Source organism: Hordeum vulgare, chromosome 5H (assembly GCF_904849725.1).
Source record: "Hordeum vulgare subsp. vulgare chromosome 5H, MorexV3_pseudomolecules_assembly, whole genome shotgun sequence".
Classification (NCBI taxonomy): domain Eukaryota; kingdom Viridiplantae; phylum Streptophyta; class Magnoliopsida; order Poales; family Poaceae; genus Hordeum; species Hordeum vulgare.
Window position 1 is genome coordinate 565,591,662 of NC_058522.1, and position 23,819 is coordinate 565,615,480.

The 23,819-nt window shown below is 44.5% G+C and overlaps 1 protein-coding gene across 1 annotated transcript in view; it reads left to right on the forward strand.

The window, feature by feature from the left end:
• Positions 1-2,433: 2,433 nt before the first annotated feature.
• The window catches only part of LOC123453097, a 33,198-nt gene continuing 11,812 nt past the window's right edge, over positions 2,434-23,819 (forward strand). Inside the window, exons 1-12 of the mRNA XM_045129855.1 lie at positions 2,434-2,662; positions 2,765-2,906; positions 3,015-3,086; positions 3,781-3,882; positions 3,963-4,131; positions 4,266-4,364; positions 4,819-4,965; positions 8,489-8,528; positions 9,512-9,569; positions 10,960-11,048; positions 11,132-11,230; positions 11,307-11,422. Of these exons, the coding sequence (XP_044985790.1) occupies positions 2,594-2,662; positions 2,765-2,906; positions 3,015-3,086; positions 3,781-3,882; positions 3,963-4,131; positions 4,266-4,364; positions 4,819-4,965; positions 8,489-8,528; positions 9,512-9,569; positions 10,960-11,048; positions 11,132-11,230; positions 11,307-11,422 (1,202 nt within the window). The 5' untranslated portion in view covers positions 2,434-2,593. The remainder of the gene's footprint in view (positions 2,663-2,764; positions 2,907-3,014; positions 3,087-3,780; positions 3,883-3,962; positions 4,132-4,265; positions 4,365-4,818; positions 4,966-8,488; positions 8,529-9,511; positions 9,570-10,959; positions 11,049-11,131; positions 11,231-11,306; positions 11,423-23,819) is intronic.

A 23,819-nucleotide genomic window follows, 5' to 3' on the forward strand; every position in this document is an offset into this window, starting at 1 on the left:
TCATCGACAGGGCAATGAAAAAGTTTCGTTTCTAGTTTTCCTCATTGGGTTGCGCAATGTAGGGATGTACATATGTGATCCTCGACCCTAGGTGGTTGGTCCTCCGGCCTAGACTAAGAGCGTTGAAACCGATAAGGATGAATCCCATTCATTGTGTGCGTGACATTTTGACTCGCAAACATACAAGGAGAGCACATTGGATCGACCCACGTTGTCCATCGCCTTTTTTTCCGTTTGTCCATCTATTTCTGGTTCCCTTCCGATTTTCCTTGGTTTTGGTTTTATTTTGGGAAAATTGTAATTTTTACTCTAGTTTTTGGCAATTTTCCTTATGTCACTCTAGATTTTTTACATTTCACTTTTGCCACTTATAGGTATCGACAATGATCATAATTGCTATTCCATGGCAAAATAAAAATAATTTTATTTTATATTACGAATTTTTAAATTACATTTATTTATTATATTCATGTATTTTTAAAATATGACAAAATTATAAAATAGACTAACATCTTTCATAAAACTCAAATATTTTTAGACGTCACTATGCAGCGGCGCCGCATCTGTGTCTTCCGGTGCGGCGGCCGCTGCCTCCTTTGTAAATCACGTTTTAAATCACATTTTTACCATGTAAAAAAATCAATGCTTTTAGTCTTGCATGGAGAGCATGGGCTTGCACTGCATGCAGGCTGGACATGCACCCAAGGAGTACTGATAGCAACATTTTTGTATTTTATAAAAGATTTATCTCCTAAACCGTTATCTCAATTAATGATTCGCTTTTACCATTAACTTTATCGCGACGAGAATTTCAAAATTAGATCCTATGTCGATATGTTTCGATAACTTTTATTTTTCATCGTTACTTGCTAGATTACTATCACTTACTTGTCACATTACTTGTCACGTAGTTCTCACATTAAATCAACTTGGTTATCAGATTTATGAATGTCGATATATCCTCACTAAAAAGCTTGATTCATTGTACTTGAGTTGTTCATGCATTTACTTGCTTATTGTTAGTGCTTTAATACTCATCTTTTAGCTCCACATAACACTGTAATATTTAAAAATTATAAAATTATTGTTCCGGTAACTATGTATAATTTTTATGACAACTGGACATCCGTAAGATGACAACTATGATGACATAAATGTGGCAACTAGGAACGACGATTTTTTTTAACGAAACATGTTAACATGGGATCTTATTTTAAAGGTTTCGTCGAGACGAACCTAACGATGAAGACAAATCTTCAATCAAATTATTAATCTGTGAGATAAATCCTTTTTAAAATACAAAAAATACATTTAATGCGATGATGTAAGCATGAGGTAAAAGATTCTTGCATGCAAATGAGGTTGTGCAAGCCCCCGCATGAAAAAGGTGTGGTGCGGCGCTTCTCCTTATATTTTCCCAATATTTTTTGATACACAATCATTTTAAAATTCATGAACACTTTTTTTTATAATTCATGTATGATTTTAATCTTGTAATTAAATATTTTTTGAGATCTGTAAAAATTATGCAGTCTGGCTCTTTTGGGAAAAACCGGGTGGAAAAGCCGGCAAAAAAATTAAAACAAAAAAGGAAAGAAAAACCAAGGTCCCCTCGAGGTGGGCTGCCCAGGAAGCGAAGCGACCACTTTGTGGTGGGCTGTCTAGGAAGCGAAGCGACCACTTTGCGCGATTGTCTTGCGACAGATAGGAGGATGACTCCACCAAACCTAGCCAAACGGGCCGTGCCTGACGGGGCGGCACGGCTGCCCGCAGGCCAGGCACGAGACGGGCCCGGCCCGACATGGCCTAATCGTGCCCGGGCCAGGCATGAGCACGCCATGGGCCGTGCTCGGGCCGGCACCCCGAGCCCGCGTGCCAGCCCGACATGACACGATTAGGCGGGCACGAGAGCGAGTGACCACCGAGGCACGACCGCACGAGAGCGAGCGATTCAGGCGGGGCGGACGGGAGACGCGGGAACGCGGGAGGGGGCGCGCTGGAGTTTTTCGGGAGATTCGGTCACCGCGGGAGGGGGGGGGGCGAGGGAGATTTTTGCGGGAGATGAGGCCGACGCGGGGCTCGAGGGAGCGGGGCCGCAGGCGCGCAACGCTCGAGGCAGCCAGCTGGCTGCTGGCGGGCGGGAGGGAGGGGATTTCAGGGTTTTTTCCGTGAGGGAGGGGCCGCGAGAGTTTTTTCAGGTTTTTTTCCGTGACGGGAGTTAGTGTGCCGCGGGCCTAAACGTGCCGCGGGTCTGCCCGATTAGGCAACGTGCCGTGCTTGGGCCTGAACCCCGGTCACGCGGGCTGGCACGGCACGGCCCGTATATTAATCGGGCCCAGTCGGGCTGTGCCGTGCCTGACATGATTACGGCGGGCCGGGCCGGGCCGGCCCGTTTGGCCAGGGTATGGACTCGACCAATGTTACGCACTGGACAGAAGAAACAGAAGACACCATCGGAGATCAGACCATCACCAAGCGCGATGAACTGAGACAGTAGCAAGCGACGAACCCCTGATCCGGAATTCCAAAACCCTCGTCTCCCGGTCTCCCCACCGCAGCCGCTGTCCGGCGCCGCGGCGCCCCGGCCGGCGAGATGAGGAGCCCCTTCCGGCTACCCGCCGCCCCCTTCGTATCCGCGCTCGTCCTCCTCATGCTCGCTCTGGTAATCTGCTCTTCCGGGAACCTAGTTTTCTGGTCAGATCCGATCATTCCGCCCCCTTCCGCTCGGTTTCCTGATGCCCGCCGTTCTGCCCTTCGCCTGCAGGTTCCGTCCCCGGAGGCGGCCGAGACCACCACACCGGGGACCCGGACGCGCAAGCTCGGCCCCGGCGGCTCTTCCTCGGTGTTCTCGCTCTTCAACCTCAAGCCCCAGAGCAAGTTCTGGACGGAATCGGTCATGCGGACAGGTCCGGCTCCTTACTTCGTTATTATTTTTCTGTCCTGGCACCTGGTGTTCCTGCTTGCTTGTGGCATTATGTGGTCGGGGATACTTATGCGTTTCTTGATTTTTGTAGAGTTCGATGACCTGGTGGGCTCGAAGTCAAGGGACTCCATCAACGTGGGGCTTCTGAACTTCACAAGAGCTGGTGGGTTCTTGTGTTGGCTCATCAATTTTCTTCAATTTCATGCCTCAGATAAACCACATGGAAGCTTTGTCACAAGCTTATTTTTCAGTACCTTCAGCATCCCTGCAGTGATGTTTTTTTAATCAAATGTTCGGATGTTGTCGCCGCTGCGTGATAATTTCAATTGGAACTATTGGTTGAAGCCTATGGTAAACTTCTGCCCATGGGCCTATCGCCATTTTCCCATCAGGAGGCTATAACCGTTTATACCACTGTTGTCATTTACCAGTAACAACAGTATCAGTATGTAGTGGAACTTGCTGACTAAGACCTGGAATAAAATTGAAGGGAAGTTAGAGTTTGTATGTAATTGAATTTATGAGCAGGGTAACTGGCAGATGCAACTTCAATACCAACAAACTCGCCATGTGTACTTTTTACAGATATGTTATTGCCGCGTGGCCGTTGTCTTGGCAACCATCATATTTTTGGTTTTGCTTCATGATGAGGATAGTACATTGAAGGTTTGGCTTCATTTCGTGTGGAGAGTTGATTAGAGCGATGGCAGGGCTAGTATGTGCACATCTGAAGCAATTGATTGAACACAAGATGTGGATAGTGCAGGACTTAAGATTGTGTGCTCAATCGATTATCAGAAAAAATATTTGTCTTAACTACTGTACTTATCCCTTTCTTATTCTTCTGTTGTATTCAGGTAATGTTGCAAACTATATGAACCTGGCGGAAGTTGATTCGATATATTTTTCAATCCCTGTGAACTTCATCTTTATGGGATTTGATGGCAAAGGGGGCCATGGTAAATTACCTATGCAATAATACTATTCCCATTAGCTGTTTATTCATACAGAGCATTAACAGTCCCTCTATTTGCTTCAGAGTTTAAGTTGGGACCTGAAGAACTGGAGCGCTGGTTTACAAAAATCGATCACATATTTGAGCATACGAGAATCCCTCCAGTTGGAGAAGTTCTTAGCCCGTTCTATAAGACTACCGTTAAGAGACTAAAGAAATATGATCTTCCTTTAGTCAGCCACATAAATCACAAGTAATGAACCTCAACACTTAAGGCAGTTATTCCAATTTATCATGCAACGTTTCTACCCTCTTCTGTAATTAGGCCATGGTATGCTTCCATGAGTACTGAATCAATTATTCCATCTCCATTTCTTTTTGGTGTAGTTTTTCTGTGCATGCAATACACATGGGAGAAGATATCATGTCTGTCTTTGAACATGCTGTAAAAGTTCTATCACGCAGAGAAGATCTCACAGATCCCAGGTCAGATGTTCTTGAAACACATTGTTGCAGTTCTTGACATTCTGCAATTTGGTTATGTGTGTCATATTGTGCAAGCATATACCAGAAAATGCAACAGTAGGCTGACACCACAATTTTGATTGTGCATCCCAAAGAACCTTAAGTTATGATCTCACTCTGTTACATGGAAATGCAATGTAGTGCTTCAAAACAATAACACATCCAAGATTTGTGTGTTTATTATCCAACGAAATATGCTTTAGTGTGTGCGTGTGTGTGTGTAGCTACTGGTTTTGTAGTTTATTTCTAGTTTTCTTTGATAATACCTTATAGACATGTTACAGGGTAAAACCTGCTTACCGTACAGTTTCTTGGAAATCCTTTTTGATGGCCTTTACAATCACTTCTACGATGCCACCTCGCATTTCCCTCATTTTATCTTGCTTACAAATATTATTTTCTTTATGTTATACAGTGAAAGTGGGGCAATTTGGCAAGTGGACAGTGATCAAATGGAGCATGTATTTTCAACACTTGTCGATCACCTTCAGATACAAGAAGCATACAACATATTCATTCTTAACCCCAAGCCTATTGAAAAGGGTACTCAGTATGGTTATCGGTGAGTTTGCAGATATCTATGTTACATTACATTTTGTGTAGTTAACACCAATATTATTCTGATAGAAGACGTACTCATTTACATTTAATGACAAGATTGTGATAAAACAAGAACATGATGTGTCATTTTTTGGTAACTTTTAATGGTATGAACCTTTTGGATTTAATTTGCTGTACAAAACACATGATTCTGTGTTCCTAAAGACTTGGTTCAAGATGATGTGTGGCCAGGTAGAATCTGCGAGACTAATATTCTTATTTGCTAAATAATCGGAGTCTAAATGCGTATGTCAATTGTTATTTACTCAAAGGGATTTAGCAAAGATTTCCAGTATTGATCTTTTTACGGCGTTGACCATGCGTGTCCATCATGTAAGATTGTTATTACTAAGCATGGCCAATTTGGACACTCTTGTCTGTTTAGTCACAAGCCTTATATATATGCAAATGAGTATTTGAACATGAAATGTGAATATTAATAAGTTCCATGCACAAGACTTGTGAAAGCAAGACCTGAACACATGACCTCTTGGCTCTGATACCATATTTACTTTCATGTACCAACCAATAGAGATGTAAAAGCCCGAATTAATGGAGAAAGTTAGGTAATCAAAATATACTTCAACCCCCTCTCATATTTGGCTTGATAAGAGCAACTCTAGCAGATTCCGTATATCTCAGACCCTTATCGCGCGTTTATAGTTCACGAAAGAAGCTTTTTACGGGCTGGCGAGGGCCGCGGCAAAATAGAACCTGCATTGCGGAACAGTAATACAAAATATGCAGAATATTTTGTTTTGCAGTTCCGCGATGCGGGTTCTGTTTTGCCGCGGCCCTCGCCAACCCGTAAAAAGCGTGGTATTTGTTGAAATTGACTAAAAAACATAAGATCAAATATCCAAATCATTATACAACAATCATTCAGATTATAATAAGTATTCATATCTCCGAAATAAAATAATAATTCAATACATAAACTGTTCTAAATACAACAATGATGAAAATTACACATGAATTAAATGAAATTAATGAAAAAATGGCAGAAATTACTGCCCATGTCTCTGCCAATGGTGCTCAATGATATCCTCCTGAAGCTGATAGTGGGTGTTTGCGTCCTCAATCTGCCGGTATCTCTGAAGTAATGCTTGTATGCGGTCAAGGTCTCTAGCTGGCTTCACGCGGCTATCGACATTGTTGTAGAAGAATTCCAAGTTCATGATCCTCTCATCTTCGAGGATCATGTTGTGAAGAATCACACAACAATTCATGATGTTCTTCAGGGTTTGTTTTTCCCCAAAACGAGCAGGACCACGAACAATGGCAAGCCTTGATTGTAAAACCCCAAAGACTCTTTCAATATCTTTGCGGGCAGCCTCTTGTACCTTTGCAAATTCAACATGCTTCCTAGTGCTGGTTTTTTTGATGCTCTTGACTAAAGTACACCAAGAAGGATAAATACCATATGCAAGATAGTATCCCTTGGTGTACTCATGCCCATTGACCATGTAGTTGCAAGCAGGAGCATGACCACTAGCATGTCTAGAAAGCAAATGAGACCGTCGCAACACACTGATATCATTGAGAGTACCCGGCATATCAAAGAAGCAATGCCAAATCCATAAATCCTCGGATGCTACGGCTTCTAGCACAATTGTTGCATCACGAGACTTGTCACAATACTGCCCGTGCCATGCCTTCAGGCAGTTTTTCCATGTCCAATGCACGCAATCAACACTTCCTAGCATACCAGGCCAACCTCTCCTCTCACTTGCTGCCATCTACCTTTTTGTGTCTTCCTTGTTGGGTGCACGAAGATAGACAGGGCCAAAGACGCGGACGATCACTTTGGCAAACCTACGCACTGACTCAATTGTAGTGTCTTCACCAATGCGAAGATATTCGCCGGCATAGTCAGCCGGAACGCCATATGCAATCACTCGCATAGCTGCCGAGGTTTTTTGATATGAGCTAAAACCCTTCAAGCCAGCGGTGTTCCTCCTTTGAGTAAAAACAATGAGAATTTGCCTCGCAAGCTTGCACTATTTTTATGAAGAGGGATTGACACATTCGATACCTTCGGAAGAGGTGCGACAGATATGTTGGATTTTCCGCGAAGTAGTCTTGCATGAGCATCTCTTTCCTAAGTTGGCGGTTGAGAGGGATGCACAGGCGGCCGATGGTAGATCCTCACCGTCTCTTTTGCTTCCTATCCTTGTACTCCTTCACGACGAGCACGACCACCACCATTTGCTGCTGATGTCTCTCCAGCAGCGACTTTATGTCCGAATCGTCCGACGGGGACGAATCCTCAAGCAAAAACTCCTCGCAAGGGCTCAAATACATCAACAAAAATGACACACCCGAGCTCGCATGAACGGATTTTCTTCGCCAAATCGACCGCTACTTCGAACTAGACAAGGGCATGAAAGGACTCATCGACAGCGGACCGGGGTGGCCGCAAACTTGCAAATCCGAAGTGGAGGCAGGCCAGAGCCGGCGGCGGCTCGACAGGGGTCGATTCGGTCCGACTGGCACCCGGGGGCGGCGCAGCTCGGCGGATCCAGTGGGGCGGCGAGGCGGCACGGTGGAGCGGGCTCAGGAGCGGTCTGGCGGCGTGATTCCGACGGCGGGTATGGCCAAAATTGCAGGCCGCGGGCGGGCGGCAGCGCTGCGGGATGAGGGAAGGGAACCAACAAGGGCTGAAATGTCCCTCCCGCCAACCGCTTTCGCGAGATACAGGGCGTCGACAGGGCGGGGGCGTAAACTGTGTATTTGCGGGTCGGAGGGGCACTTTTACCGCGCCCTTAATTTTTTTAAGGGTCTGCCGCATTTACGGAGTTTGTTCAGGACACTTTTTCAGCGCGGAACTGTAAAATGACGGTTATTTTACGGTTTTGCGAGTTATACTGGGTGTGCTAGAGTTGCTCTAAGGCCTAAATGTGAATAGAAAGGGGGCAAATATTTTTTATTTAAAGTGCGAAACTCAAGACTTGAAGCCAAGTCCTCTTGGCTATGGTGCCATCTCATGTTTCATGCACCAACCAGTAGCGATTGTGCAATCTACATGTAACACATATGACCTTTTCAATTCATTAAATTTCAAATGTGGAACAATTGTAATATTATTTAGTAATTACGTAGCACGACTTACATCTTAGTTCTAAATTGTTCTGTTAACTCTTAATTATGTAGAAACCTATTTTTACTATATGAATCTGATTGTGCAATTTTGCCATGTATTGCACACAACCGTCCCATTTCCGGAAACGTCTGGACTTGGAGCAATTGTCATAAGTTGGATAGTGTACTACCTTTTAGAAGTTTATTTATTTCAAATTGCCTAATTCTGTTGTTAAGATGGAAAAAGTACAAGTTCTACACTTTTTTTTTTCCGGGTAACGTTTTGTGCATTCCTTCTCACACTGTTTCATTATTAAGTGTAACGGTACATTTGGGCAACCAATAGCACATCATCTAATTCTTTTCACTCATTTGTATCTATTTTGTGCTATCTGTTTTCACAGGAAGGGCTTCTCCGAGTCCGAAATCAACTTACTGAGGGAGGTATGCTTGCATGCTTTAGCAAACTTCCTGCAAGGAATTGAGGAATATCATTGTGCTTTTATCTTGTTGAGTGTTGATTCCATGAATCTCTTTGGTGTGCATATTGTTGTTATGGCATTTTTGTACATGAAAATATCTTCAGTTGGTAGCTGTTGGCTTGGCAACAAGAGGGCATCATGGCTTTTTTCTCTTGAAGGGTGATACATTTATGTAGGATGGCTTAGTGAATGTGGCCCATAGACATGGTCAAGGACTCTAGGCTTGGCCCATGTGGTCCAGTAACCCATAACACATAACTCTCTTGAAATAGAATAATATGTTTCCCTAAAAAATAGAATAATATATGCACGGTTGTGATTAGCACAAGTGTCACTAATTGTCCCCATATAGAAGATATGATGATGAACAGTAGAGAAAAGTACAGAAAAAAGATCTGAAATCAAATCGATTCGATTGATAAGTTGGTCCTGAAGCCATATGTTGTTGTATTTGTTTGTTTTCTTAACCTCCAAGTACTATTTTCTAGAGTGTTATGAGTAGAAGCTGAACCTTAAGTAATGTTTTCTAGGGTTTCTAGCTATATTAAAAGTTGAGATGCGAAGGCTTCACAAAGCCTATAAAACCTAACAGTTACCATGGCAGCAGGAGTTCGGTTGAAAGGCCAGTATATATAGATGTACATGTGTGGGAAATGCGCAGCAAGCGCCTTATACATTGAGGAAAATACAATGACTATACTTGATTATATATATAACTCTAACAGTTACATATGTCCCTGAGTTCTGCATATTAAAGGCTTATTTTTTTAATGTGTATGCCCTATAATTCCATGGGATTCTTATTCTATACATGGATACTGCAAAACCTATGTTTAATTTAATGTGAAATTTTCCTATTGATCTTGAATGTATTCTATTCTTTAAATCTTTAGTGAGTAAAGCTGTAATTTTTTGGAACATGACATGTTAGTGGTTATTTTTCAGAATAAGACCCTGCAAGCTCGGATACTCCAATCTAAAAGGGACCCAAAACTCTATTTTGGTAAATATTGTCTTTCCTGTTTTATGTTATAACTTCTGATTTCTGAGTACATTTAACATTAAAGATGAAAACACATATAGATGATAAGTAGAACTCTTCATTGACACATATTTTAATATTTGGATAAATAAGAGATATATGCGGTGGGTGCTAACATTGCTTTCTCAGAAGTTAGTCTATGCAAATGCAAAGTTGAAAAATAGGTTTCTGAATAAGGATTGTCTGCATATCGCTTACTATGGTATACCGAAATTTTGGATTGCATGAGTTGGTTATGATATTGGTTGCCATAGTTTCTATACAACTTCCCTAGCCCATTATTTTCTCGAACAGTCATGTAATTTTATCTGACATCCCTGTAATATCCATGTTGAACTTTGTTCTGTGCTTGTCAGATACTTAGTGTCAATGTTCAATGAAATTGGCTAGAATTTGACAGATTTTGAATAATATACACAGGAAAAATAGGAAACATGGCACATGGGTAGCTGAAATAGCATCTAAAATATAGTTCACACCATAGTAAATACACATCAGGTTCACATAGCAAGCAAAATAACAACTAAAATGCAGTTCAGTTCAAATAGACATAACTTAATAGAGGTGATGTGGCCAGAATTTTGCCAGAGTATCAAGGAAATAGTTCCCAAACAAAGCCTAATTATAGGATAAATAGCATATTGCCATTATTGTGCTAGCAGACAAGCAGAAGTAGTTCGAAAACAGCCAAATTCTGGCCAAATTAATAAAAAACCCGTTTAATTATAGGATAAATAGCATATTGCCATTATTGTGCTAGCAGACAAGCAGAAGTAGTTCGAAAACAGCCAAATTCTGGCCAAATTAATAAAAAACCCGTTTAATCTACCGCTTAAGGCAAAAGTGAAGCGTTTTGCCATCGCTCAGCGCTTAAGTGCGCTTAAGCGTCGCTTAAAAACGGTTTCTTGAACGCTGCTTAGCGTATTTATGTGTAGTTTTAACTTTTTAATAATTTATATTTTTATCCACATCTGCAGTCAACAGACCAGAGTGTGCTTGAACAGGGAAACTGGGGCAGCTGCTTTTTGTGAATTCATTTTATGCATACCATGCAGTGATTGAGCATTAGAAAAATCTGGTCTGGGGCATGTTAGTTGATGGGCACTGGCACTGAGATATAGCCAAGGCCATGTGTATTTTATGCATCCAGTCCTCCCAACTGAGAAACGTGATGTTCCTTTTATTCAAATATTTTGCTTTGTGCAATAATTCTGCCTTGTAAAGGCAAAGTTGATATTTTCATTGTAAGACCCCTCAGAAGAGAACACTATTAGCTCACTTGTATTTTTTATTAAAATTATATGGTATGCTTTTCCGCTATTTTACCATGTAGCATCTTTGTATTAAGCAGATATAGAGAAGGGAGCCAACAAAAGGCCCTTGTATGAAAATCATCCCCTGTCGTCATTTTCATGGACCACAACTGACAATGTGGATATGGTATGTTTTGTTTCAGTCCAGCATTTCCGTTTGTGCAATATTACGTGTAAGTCAATAAAATGCCCTTTTCATGTCTTGTACAGGGTGATTGGTCAAAACAGTGCAAGGAAGCCTTAAGCGGTTTTGAACTGTTAAAGGCAGGAAAGAGTAAAGAGGACATTATTTATGACAAAGCTGTTCAGGTGCTACACATATATCAGTGCACAAAACTAAATATCCTACCATGTATATACAAGTAACATCATGTGTTCTTGTTAGATATTACATGGTGCAAAAGATGAGCTGCATGATGTTCTAGAGAGCGCACTAATATCCAGTGATTTGAAGGGTTTGCATGCTGAATGCCTTACAGATATATGGGTTGGCAGAAACAGGTATGCTTTGATTTTGTTTTGCTTTACTGTTGGAAAAAGTCATTATTAACCCCTTGAGATTTGACGGTATGTCTACTCTATGCCATGAGCTACCAGATTAGCTATCCCACCCCTTGATTTTCTGAAACCAGAGAGAATAACAACCCTAATTTTTGCTACTGGTCGATGAGATGGACTACAACGTGGCAAATACTTGGCTAATCAGATATATTTTAATTCTTTACAACTGCATGTCTGCGAAGTTCTACTCTGCTTCGCTTCACCTTTCTTAGTTTTTTTAACCTTGAAGACTGTGAGCTACACCTGCCATTTTGGGGAGGGATAAAACAAGGAGATGCAAAGAGAGTAGAGCTACCTAATTGAGTTTACAAAGGAGGTTATGAAAGGCTCTAGTCTTAACTTTGATCTATGCACCAAGAGAGAGAGAGAGGGGTCCTCTTTGAATCTGGCAAGGCAGGATTGGTGTGAGGGCACAACACCCCTAAAGTGTTTGTTATTCCTTTCCTTCCAAATATGCAACCATGGCAAATATCTCCATAAACATAGTTTTGCCCCAACTTTCTTTCCCTGTATTTAAAGACTCTGGTCTTGATCCAGAGGCAGGCGAAGATATGTCGGAGGAAGCCCAACAATGAGCACTAAAATCACATTGGAAGAATATAGGTGTTCCACGGTTTCCTCGGGGGGAAGGCCATAAGAGAGAACCATAATCATTGTCCTGGACATTAAAATGTCTCGTTGGACACTTGGATTTCCAAATCCATTTGAAGGTCGGATCAGCATGCACTTCTCGGAAACAAGTACACATAGTATTTGCTAGCCTTGAGCTGATGCCCCAACACATTGCCATGCATCACAAACTCACCGTTATGACCTAGACCCCCCTGGTTTCCTCTCTGGCCTAAATTGATAGCGGCAAATGGAAGATGTCACACAGATCCACAACATTCAAAATGTCTGTCACCAAGGCATCCGCATTGCAAGCAAATGAGACTGCTCTAGGGTGTGTACCCACGAGCACCTTCTAGGTCCATAATCCTACCAAAATAACGCCGTTTTCCTTATCGCCAGAGTCGTGACACCTCTGTAAGTGGCCTGCCAGTTGCAATACATCCCGCCACCAGAATATGCATCCATATTGTGAGGGATCCCTTTCGTTATAGTTTGTAGACCAGACAAGCTGCCCATGGGACATCAACTCGGTTATACAACTTGTGTTGGTGCTTAAGAAGTAGCCCATCATTCTGAATTTTGACGTTTGAAATCCCCAAACCCACATTCTTCTTTGGACGGCAAACAAGGTCCCAAGCTGCCATCGAGTTGCACTTCGCACCATCATCAATGTTTTTGCTCTAGAACAATGATGACGACGTTTATCCAGGTACTCCACAATCTGGGGTGGTAGTTTGAGCATACACATCGCATGAATGGCAAGAGAAGTAAGTGTCGAGGAGTATTAGTATTGGTCCGGGAGTCCTTATTAGGCTACGTTTCCTTGTACCCCAAGTCTTGTGTAATAGTGTGTGTGTGTGTGTGTGTATATATATATATATATATGCTCCTTGGGCTATGCAATAGAGATAAGTTGCATCCATAACATGGTATTAGAGCCTATGGTTTAGGTTTTTCCTCATGGTGCCGCAACTTGTGTCCCCTCGGTCAGATTTTTTTTCCAGTCTCCTTCGATTGAGTTCCTCGATCTCCTCACCACAAGCTAGAATTTCCCTCGACTTGCCCAGATCAACCTGGTGGCCATGTTCCCTAGATTAGGCTTGTCTCGCACGCCACTTGGTTTGGATGGGCTGCTCCCGTATCGACGATTGGGCTTGGCTGTTCCCCGCCTCACAACACTTGTGCATTGAAGAATCCACCCGCTCCCTTCTCCAACGTGTGGTTTGGATGGGCCGCTCCCGTATCGACGATTGGGCTTGGCTGTTCCCCGCCTCACAACACTTGTGCATTGAAGAATCCACCCGCTCCCTTCTCCAACGTGTGACCGCGCCTGCATCAACATATGGTCGCCGTCGTCGCCAGGATGTTGCTCGCGTGATTCAAGCCCCCTGCATGTTACTTGCCTCTCTGCAGGAACGTCGGACTTAAGCTCCAGCTGCAGTCGACCAAATAGGTTATGTTACCTTCCTTGTATCCCAAGTCTTGTGTGTATGTATATACGCCACTTGAGTTATGCAATAGGGATAAGTCGCATCCATAGCAGTAAGAACTGAGTTGACCGGGGTGAGCTTTGTGCCATAAGACAAAATGGGCATGGTGCTCGATAATCTCCTTTCAACAACATTGCACCAACAGAGCATCCAAACAGATCAACCCGCCGTTGGGCTCTATCAACATTCAAATTAGTCGCACACCTTTCTTTGTCTATTTCTCTCTGCATCCTCCGTTGATTGGGGCGAAGGGACTGTAATGCCCTGATCATGAGATGAGTGGATTTCGAAGAATTCAACGTGGATTTGAAGGATTTTGTTTGGATTTGAGGAATATGGGGATAGGGTAGTTGAAGAAAGAACAACACTATGCTAAGCTAGGTTGAATATAGTTCTTTCTTTCTTACTTCTCATTCCTAGCCTGATTTGGTTTATATGGGATCACGAGTTGCGGCTGTAGTCTAGTTAACTTAAATACTCCCCCGTTCTAGAATATAAGGTGCACCAGTTTTCGTGCAAGACGAATTTATATATGTTTGACGGAGATTATAGAAATAATATTGACATATAAAATACGAAATAAATAAGAATATTCTTTCCGTGATGGATCTAATTATATAAATTTGGTATTGTGTTTCTAAATCTTGGTCAAACATGCACACCTTATATTTTGGAACGGAGGGAGTATCATACCAATGGTAATAAAAACGGTTTGAATTAGCGCCATGGATTTTTATCTGTCATCTGGGTGAATCATGGCAGTTGGTTATCTTCGCTTAGATATTCTTTCACAAAACAGGAATAGAAAATTGGAATATTCTGTTCCAAACACCATCCCAGAATGGTCCCTGTGTTGGGAAATATGCAAACTTGTATTTCCTAGGGGTCAAGGGATATATACATGTCGATGCGGTAAATATGTTACAAGAAACGATACATGCTACATGGAAACATAATAAAACTTAACACATGTTGAATCCACAACACTAAGTGTGGAGCGATACAATCCATGTTGCTCCGTAGTCTGGGCCTTGGTAAAGAAATCCGCGAATTGCAACTCAGAATGCACAAACTCAAGAGCAATAATCTGATCCTACACGCCAGCGCGCACAAAAGAAGCATCAACAACAATATGCTTACTGAGCTCATGCTTCACAAGGTCACGCGCAATACTGGTAGCACTTATATTGTTTGACAAGAACAGAGTAGGTGTAGTAACAGAAAATACCAAACTCTTAAGTAACCATCGTAAACAAGTCACCTCTGGCGTTGAAAGGGTAGCTTGCAACTCGGTCTCTTACTCGAATTGAACAAGAAACCGCTGTCTATTTCTTTGTTTTCCAGGCAATGATAGAACCACCAAGAAAAACCCAATAAGCAGAAAGTGAATGGCCATCCGAGGGATCACTAGCCCGCATAGCATCCGAATAGGCTTAATGATGCGACGAACTAGAGTGGGGAAAGAAAAGACAGTGAGAGATCGTGCCACGAAGATATTGTAGAACGCGAAGAAGGTGACTATAAGCCGAAGTGGGAGCAGGAACAAATTGACTCAAAATGTTAATATGATAGGAGATATTTGGATGAGTGACAACTACATAGACAAGACTTCCAACAAGATGGCGATAACTTGTCAGATTAGACAAGGGGTCACCATCAGAAGCAGAAAGGTGGACATACAACGTAGGATCATGAGCCCTCGCCGAAAAACCACCGTGTGTCACCATGGGGGCAAAACCAGGCACGGGGGGCTTGGCCTAGGGCCATAAAGAAAGCAACGAAGATGACAGACTATGTTATCAGGAACAAAATATCCAGGCAGGGGCTGCATGCAAACCTCCTCACGCGATTAACCATTAAGAATGACATTCTTAACCTCAAGCTGAGACACAAACCAATGGCGAACAAAGGTCACAACAAGCCGTGGTTATATGGGCCACATGAGGAAAAGTCCCATCGTAATCACAACCATGCCCTTGTTGAAAGCCACGAGCCATAAGACAAGCTTTGTAGCGCTCAAGAGAACCATTAGTTCGAGCCTTAACCTTGTAGACCCACTTACAAGTGATGGGACAAACACAAAGGAGAGAAACAAGATCCCATGCTTTGGTGCACTCAAGAGCAACCGTCTCCTTTGCCATTGAAAGTTGCCATTCGGGATGAACAACATCATGATAAGAAGTTGATTCAAGTACAATAGCGCTAGAAAACCCATAGCGGTCAATGGCGGGGCGAGGCCGATCATGAAGACCATAAGTCGACTGAGACGAGGAAGACGACACATCAGAAGTAGATGGCACATCAGTAGACTCATCCACTACACGTGGATGACAAGCATAATAGTGAGGCAGGGGCAGAGCTAGCATCGGGTTAGGCCTAGGGCTAAGCTAGCTTTAAGTGATGCACCTTAGTGATTTTCTATAATTTGCAAAGATGAATTACAAGAGATGTTGTTACTAGGCCTAGGGTACATGCTAGTCTCCGCCACTGTAGTGAGGAAAAGAGGGAAGAATACGAGGAGCAACCACCTGAATAGTCTCACGTGATGGAGACAAAGAATCCACCAGAGATGGAAGGTGCAAAATCATGTGACAAGTGAGGAGAGGAAACCATAGGAGATGGCGGCGTTATGTCTGCAACCGTTGGATGAGTATGAGGAGTGGGATGGTGGGGCAAAGTGAGATATGCCAAGGAAAAGTGAGGAAAGAGGTACCCACATTGAAAAGGTCGAGGAGGATGGACGAGGGTAGATGGGATGAGACTCATCAAAAGTCACATCCGAAGAAATACACATTTGATGATTGACAGGATCCTAATAACGATATAGCCCTTATGCTCATCACTCTATCGTAAGAAGATACCGTCGACAAATTGAGCGGTCAGTTTGGTGCACTCACGTGGGGCGAGAAGAACATAGCAAACACAACCAAACTCAAGTCACATCCCAAGAAGTATGCATCTGATGACCGACATGATCCCAATAACGATAAATCCCGTACGCTCATCACTGTATCCGAAGAAGACACTCGATATACTAAGCGGTTAGTTTGGTGCACTCGGGGGGGGGGGGGGCAAGAAGAACATAACAACACAACGAAACAAACAGAGCGCCGAATAATCAGGAGAACGATAAAAAAAGCTTGAAAGGCATGTCACCCTACAAAGTAACAGAGGGCTAATGTTGATGAGATAGGTGGAAGTGAAAACAGTCTCAACCCAAAAGTGAGGCGGAAGAGAGGGGTGATCCATCAACGCACGAGCCGTCTCAAGAAGGTCGTGATGCTTGCACTCAGCCACACAATTCTGAGCACGAGCACCAGGACACGAACTGTGCAAGTGTACCCTGCTCAGCAAGGACATCACACAACATCTTGGAGATATACTTGCCATCAGAGTCAACATGAAACGCACATATAGGCGCAGGGAACTGAGTGTGGACAGAAAATGAAGCCAAGTGTAGCGAGAGAAATCATCTATAGAAATAATATAGTATCGATTCCCCCCTTTCAAAGTGAAGGAAGCCGGGTGCCATACATCAGAATGAACTAAATCAAAAGGATGCTGAGGCACTCACTCACTAGAATGATAAGGTAACTTAACCTGTGCTACAACCTTGACACTCTAAATAGACCCTAGAAGACCGAGTTGATGATGCCACTGTTGGAAGGAGTAGGTAGCTGAAGCGGTTATGCTGAGGGACTAGCAATAGTGGTGGTAGCGGAAGGACCGTGAAGCCAGCCCCAACCAGAGCTTGCGTGCGACGATCGTGAACAAAACAAGAATCAATGTCAAGAATGAGTCAGTAAGCTAACCTCATGGTAAGTCAAGGAACATGAGCAACATGCAACAACAACAAATCCTTTAGTCCCAAACAAGTTGGGGTAGGCTAGAGGTGAAACACATAAGATCTCGCGACCTACTCATGGTTCTGGCACATGGATAGCAAGCTTCCACGCACCCCTATCCATGGCAAGTTCTTTGGTGATGCTCTAATCCTTCAGATCTCTCTTTATGAACTCTTCCCATGTCAAGTTTGGTCTACCCCAAACTCTTTTGACATTATGAGCACGCTTTAGCCGCCAGTTATGCACTGGGGCTTCTGGAGGCCTGCGCTGAATATGCCCAAACCATCTCAGACGATGTTGGACAAGCTTCTCTTCAATCGGCGCTACCTCAACTCTATCTCGTATATCATCATTCCGGATTCGGTCCTTCCTTGTGTGGCCACACATCCATCTCAACATGCGCATCTCCGCCACACCTAACTGTTGCACATGTCGCCTTTTAGTCGGCCAACACTCAACGCCATACAACATTGCTGGTCGAACTGCCGTCCTATAGAACTTGCCTTTTAGCTTTTGTGGCACTCTCTTGTCACAAAGAATGCCGGAAGCTTGGCTCCACTTCATCCATCCGACTTTAATTCGATGGTTCACATCTTCATCGATATCCCCATCCTTCAGCAACATTGGCCCCAAATACCGAAAGGTGTCCTTCTGAGGCACCACCTGCCCATCAATTCTAACGTCCTCTTCCTCGTGCCTAGAAGTACTGAAATTGCACCTCATGTACTTGGTTTTAGTCCTACTAAGTCTAAAACCTTTCGATTCCCCCATCCAACTATCATTGATTAGCACCACATCGTTCGCAAAAAGCATACACCATGGGATATCTCCTTGTATATCCCTTGTGACCTCATCCATCACCAAGGCAAAAAAGATAAGGGTTTAAAGCCGACCCCTGATGCAGTCCTATCTTAATCGGGAAGTCGTCAGTGTCGCCATCACTTGTTCGAACACTTGTCACAACATTAGCGTACATGTCCTTGATGAGGGTAATGTACTTTGCTGGCACTTTGCGTTTCTCCAAGGCCCACCACATAACATTTCGCGGTATCTTATCATAAGCCTTCTCCAAGTCAATGAACACCATATGCAGGTCCTTTTGCTCCCTATATCAAGTCAATGAACATGAGCAACATGCGGAATTGAAAAAAAATGGTAAGAGTGCCTCTGTTAGGAAGTATTAGTATTAGTCTAGGAGTCCTTATTAGTCTATGTTTACTTTCCTTGCACCTCAAGTCTTGTGTAATATATATATGCCCCTTGGGCCTTCAATATAGATAAGTTGCTTTCCTAACATGGTATAAGAGCCTTAGGTTATTTTTTCGCACGCGCACGTGCAGATCCAATTTCGTGCCGGACGCTCCCTCCCCTCGCGATGCCGCCATCGTCCTCTGGCCGTCTTGCGCTGTTGCTCCAGATCTCCTGCTGTAGCCGCTGCTTCTCTAGATCCCGCTGGAACGAGGCTGCTCCCGCTGGAACGAGGCTCCTCCCGTCAAACTCCCCGCTCCCGATCCGGGTTGATCCCTGGCCGCCGCCGCCTCTTGCTAGCCGCTGCTCACCCCGTCTTAGATCGGATCGAGAAGGAAGAGCGGGGAGGCCCGTCCCGCAGGCCCCGTCGGCCCTGGATCCCGTCGGCCTCCGTGGATCCCGCCGTCACCACGGGACCAGCCGTCCGCCGCTGCCGCCCGCGTCGTCACCCTGCTGATTGACGCCCCGTCTGGCTCATCTCCGCTGCCGCCCAGCTCTCCATGTCTGCAAGTCAACCAACGCATGCAGATCCGGCAGCCGCCTCTCATGCAGGAGTTCTCCGCCGTCGCCTTATTGGATCTCAGACGCCATGCGGCCTTACCTGCGTTGACTGGTATGGCGCCGTTCCAATCCGTCCGCCCACGAGATCAATGTGCGAGCTGCCCCATCTGCAAGTCTGTGCGCAACCATGCAGATATGCTGCTCTCCTACTGCTCGCATGTGTAGCCTATGCCTAGCACGTGGCTGCTGTCCTCCACCCAACGTGTGTGTGCTTGCTGCTGCTATTGCTACGTCCTCATGTGCCGGGTGCTCCAATTTGGTTGTTTCCTCCTTTGTCCGGTGTTGCATGCTCATGCACCTTGTCTGGTGTTGCATGCTCTTCTCGCTAGTTGTTTTCTAGTTTTCTATTTTTTCCGCCGCGTCCACCAAATCCGTTGATATTTTGTGTTTTCTCATGCCATGCGAGTCCACCATACCTTAGTCCGTCAGCCTTTCTCCAGTCCTGATCCTTCTATACAACTTTAGTGGCCTATTTGCCCTTGTTGTTTTCTATAGGATTGTCTGGACTTCTTTTGCATTGTAGATCTACGTCCATTGTGCCTTATCCGCCGAGCTTCTTTCGTCGTCGGTTGTCGTGGACTATGATTTTTTGCGCAATGCTTTATTCTCTTGATGTGCCATCTTCTTTTGACAACCCATCTTCTCTTGATACTTATGTTGTATCTTCAAGTGATGCGGTGTCTTCCTCTGATGTGTCATCTCTTCGGTGTCTTCCTCTTGATGTGCCATCTTCTTTCGACAACCCATCTTCTCTTGATACTTATCTTGTATCTTCAAGTGATGCGGTGTCTACCTCTGATGTGCCATCTCTTCGTTCTCTCCTTCGGCGACTCGACAAGTTTTGAAGACTCTTCATGCCACGACGACACTCTCAAGATGCGGATTTGGATTATCATTTTTTTTAGTATTACACTTCTTCAAATGCAATGCTATTGCATACGCTTTGCATTTGAGGGGGGGAGGGTGTTAGGAAGTATTAGTATTAGTCTAGGAGTCCTTATTAGTCTATTAGTATTAGTCTAGGAGTCCTTATTAGTCTATGTTTACTTTCCTTGCACCTCAAGTCTTGTGTAATATATATATGCCCCTTGGGCCTTCAATATAGATAAGTTGCTTTCCTAACAACCTCGACTTGCAACAGAAAGAGGAGTACCATCAACTGTGAGAACATGAACAGGAAAATCAAGAGATCTTATGGAGTCCAAGATGGAAGAATCAAAAGACATGAAAGGAAGCCATAGAATCCAGAACCCACGGGGATGTACCTTAGTGTGTAATGGTGGTATCAGTGCCATAAGTATCAGTCGTAGAACCTACAACACCCGTTGAAGAAGAACCTGAAGCGACAAGTGGACGCTTAAGTCTCGCAATAACCTGCTAAGTCGAGGAGACAGTTGATGATGTCAAAGTAGAAGCACGAGTCCCAGAAGAGGAGGTGTTTTCCATGTTGCACATGTGCCACTTCTTGAAGAAATCAGATTCACGGTGACCATCCCTGTTGTAGTAGATGCAGTGAGACCAAGAGCGACCCTTGTCACCAGAAGGAGGGCAAGAGTGGTGGAGCACTATAACAGGAACGAGCTAGTGCAACAAACACCGTAGAAGAAGCTCGAGCAATGAGCACAAATGAAACCTCAAGTAAACCAACACCATGTGGGCGAGTCTCCTCAACACGAAGAATGAATCTCAGAAAGTGCCTCCATAAGAGAAACGGGGCTATGAGCTAACAATTGAGCACAACGCTGCTCAAACTCCTTACGAAGTCGAGAAGAACTCGTAGACGCGCCGAAACTCCACAAATCCGACCGTACAACTTGGCGACACTAGCAAGTACCCAACTAGCAGTGTGAACAGAGTCAAGCTAGCACAAATAGCAAAACTTTGTGCGTAGAAATCACCAACAGTGGAGTATTCTGCTCAGGAGCATGCTTCTAGCGGATCACCAACAAGTATAGGGCATTATCAGATAGCTGATAGCGTTGTCTATAATGGGTCCTTATCTTAAAGATGAGAGTGAGGCCCATAAACTCGAGAGGCAAATGAGGTAGAACACTGGCATTAAAACAACTGCAACACGAGCATCATCTTCAAACCACCGAGTGTAAGCAAACATATTATCATCGGGAGCGACGTTTTGGTGCCCGGGCTTAGATGAGCCCGGACGTGAACAGTACCCGTGATTTTGAATTAAAAATGTTCAAAAAATTCCAATTTTTTTCTGGTGCAAGATGCTCCTGTGCGCAAACTCCGTGCAAAAATTTGTGAAGTTTGGACATTCAAGGAGTTTGTGGTAAAAAAGTCAAATTTTGGATGTCTGAGAACACTGTTCATGTCTGATTTTGTCTTTTTTGCCAGGAGCTCTTAGAATGTCCTAACTTTTCAAAAATTTGCACGAAGTTCACGTATAGAAACATCTTGGACCACCAAAATATTTGGAATTTTTTGAACTTTTTTTCTTCCATTTTTAATCGAGGTACTGTTCGTCGGGCACATCTGAGCCCGGGCTCCAGCTTGAATTATCGGTTATCACCATGTTAATGTTAATGTGGTGATACAAGGCAGATCACATGAGGGCCGAAAGGAAAATGAATATTACAGACAAGTCCCTGACTTTTGTGAAGAGGACCTGCATAGAGATAGAAAAACACAATCGGGTCCAAACCATCTTCTCGGCTTCGCCATCGTCGGGGACTACGCCACTTGGGACGTTGGTTCTCCACAACTCCTCTTCCAATAGCCAGATATGTCGGAGAAAGAAGCCATGGACGTCGAGTTGAAGATGCACTGCGTCCCCTTAGGTACCCAGGCCGGGAGGAATAACTTTGATCGACTTTTGGTTAGAAGGATCAAAGGCGCAGCCATGAAGGCCGTGTTGGGACATACCCCGAACCAGCTCTCTCTCTTTCACTCGCATAGACAAAGGTAAAAGAAGGAGCCCACTGATTTTTTCAGGCGACGAACACCATGCCGCACGAACGACGCTTTCTTTTCCTTTTGAGCACAAACTCGACTTGATGGCACATACCGCACACAACATCACACCGCCCAGCCCTCATGCTGTGCACACACACGCACAACCTAACTAATCAAGTCCTACATGCATGCACGTCTAGCAATTTGCAGCTCCACTAACGGCCAACTAATCAAGTCATACATGCATGCACGTCCAGCAATTTTGCAGCTCCACTAACGGCCACACGACGTAGCTATGCATGTAGCTTACTAAGTGTCTCATTCACACACAACGCCCGCTAACTAACCTCATTCAGCTAACAACCGCATGTCAAAATTACTACTAACATTTTCTCTCCTAATTCTGACTTGTCGTTGCCGGAGTTGTTGCAGCAACAGTTGTCGTCGTTGCCATGGCCGCCGCTACGGCCACCACCTTCTAGCCTCTTCCTCAGCAACATATGCCGAGCTCCTTCGCCGGTGACACGCCTCACGTTCCTCGGCGACAAACGCTTGGCTCCTTTTCCCACCGGCGTCACATGCCCGGCGTTCCGGCGACATACGCGATCTCCTCCGGCTCCGACAACACATATTGTTGACAGCCGCAGCGCCGCGCATCTCCTCAGGCTCACACACGGCCCTGAGATTCATCGCGTAGCCGCTGGCAAACGCCGCCATCGCCGGCACGCCTTCGGCAGAGGGAATGACGCCCAAGACAACCAAGCTCATGATACCAAATGTTGGGACATACCCGGAACCAGCTCTCTCTCTCACTCACACAGACAAAGGTGAAAGAAGGAGCACACTGATTTTTTCAGGCGATGAACACCATGCCGCACGAACGACGATTTCTTTAACTTTTGAGCACAAACTTGACTTGATGGCACATACCACACACGGTAGCTCTCGCTGCATGACTACATCACACTGCCCAACCCTCATGCTGCACACACAACTCTGGACCCTATCCTCTTAAGTAGACCCACGCACACACGCACAACCTAACTAATCAAGTCCTACATGCATGCATGTCCAACAATTTTGTGGCTCCACTAACGGCTACACGACGTGGCTATGCATGTAGCTTACTAAGTGCCTCATCCACACATAATGCCCGGTAACTAACCTCATCTAGCTAACAACCTTGCATGTCAAAATTACTACTAACAGGCTGACCATCAATCAACCGCTGCCACGGGCGCTTGCCCCACAACGATCCACATCTTTAATGATGAGTTCCATACTCTTGTGCTAGCTTTGGCTCTCCGCTCCTCCCTAGCTCCTTATCCACCGCCGCTGTGGCATTGAGAGTCAAGAACGGACAACAAGGCCTCTTCCACATCAGGGTAAGACACAAGCTTATTGACAAAGTCGCCAACGCGTCCATCCCAGGCTGCACGTGGCTCATCGCCATCGCCACAACGAGGCAAGCGCCGCTAGCCACCAGACACAACTTGCATGCGACGGCGACGCGCTCCTGAACAACATCTCGCCAAATTCCACTAAGGCAAACACAAAATCTAGACCTAATATGTAGAAAGAGACATCGCACTCATCTCCAAGCTCTGCACCGCCGGACGTTTTCATCAATGACGAGAATGGAGCGGGCCGGAGCAGAGGCTGTATGAG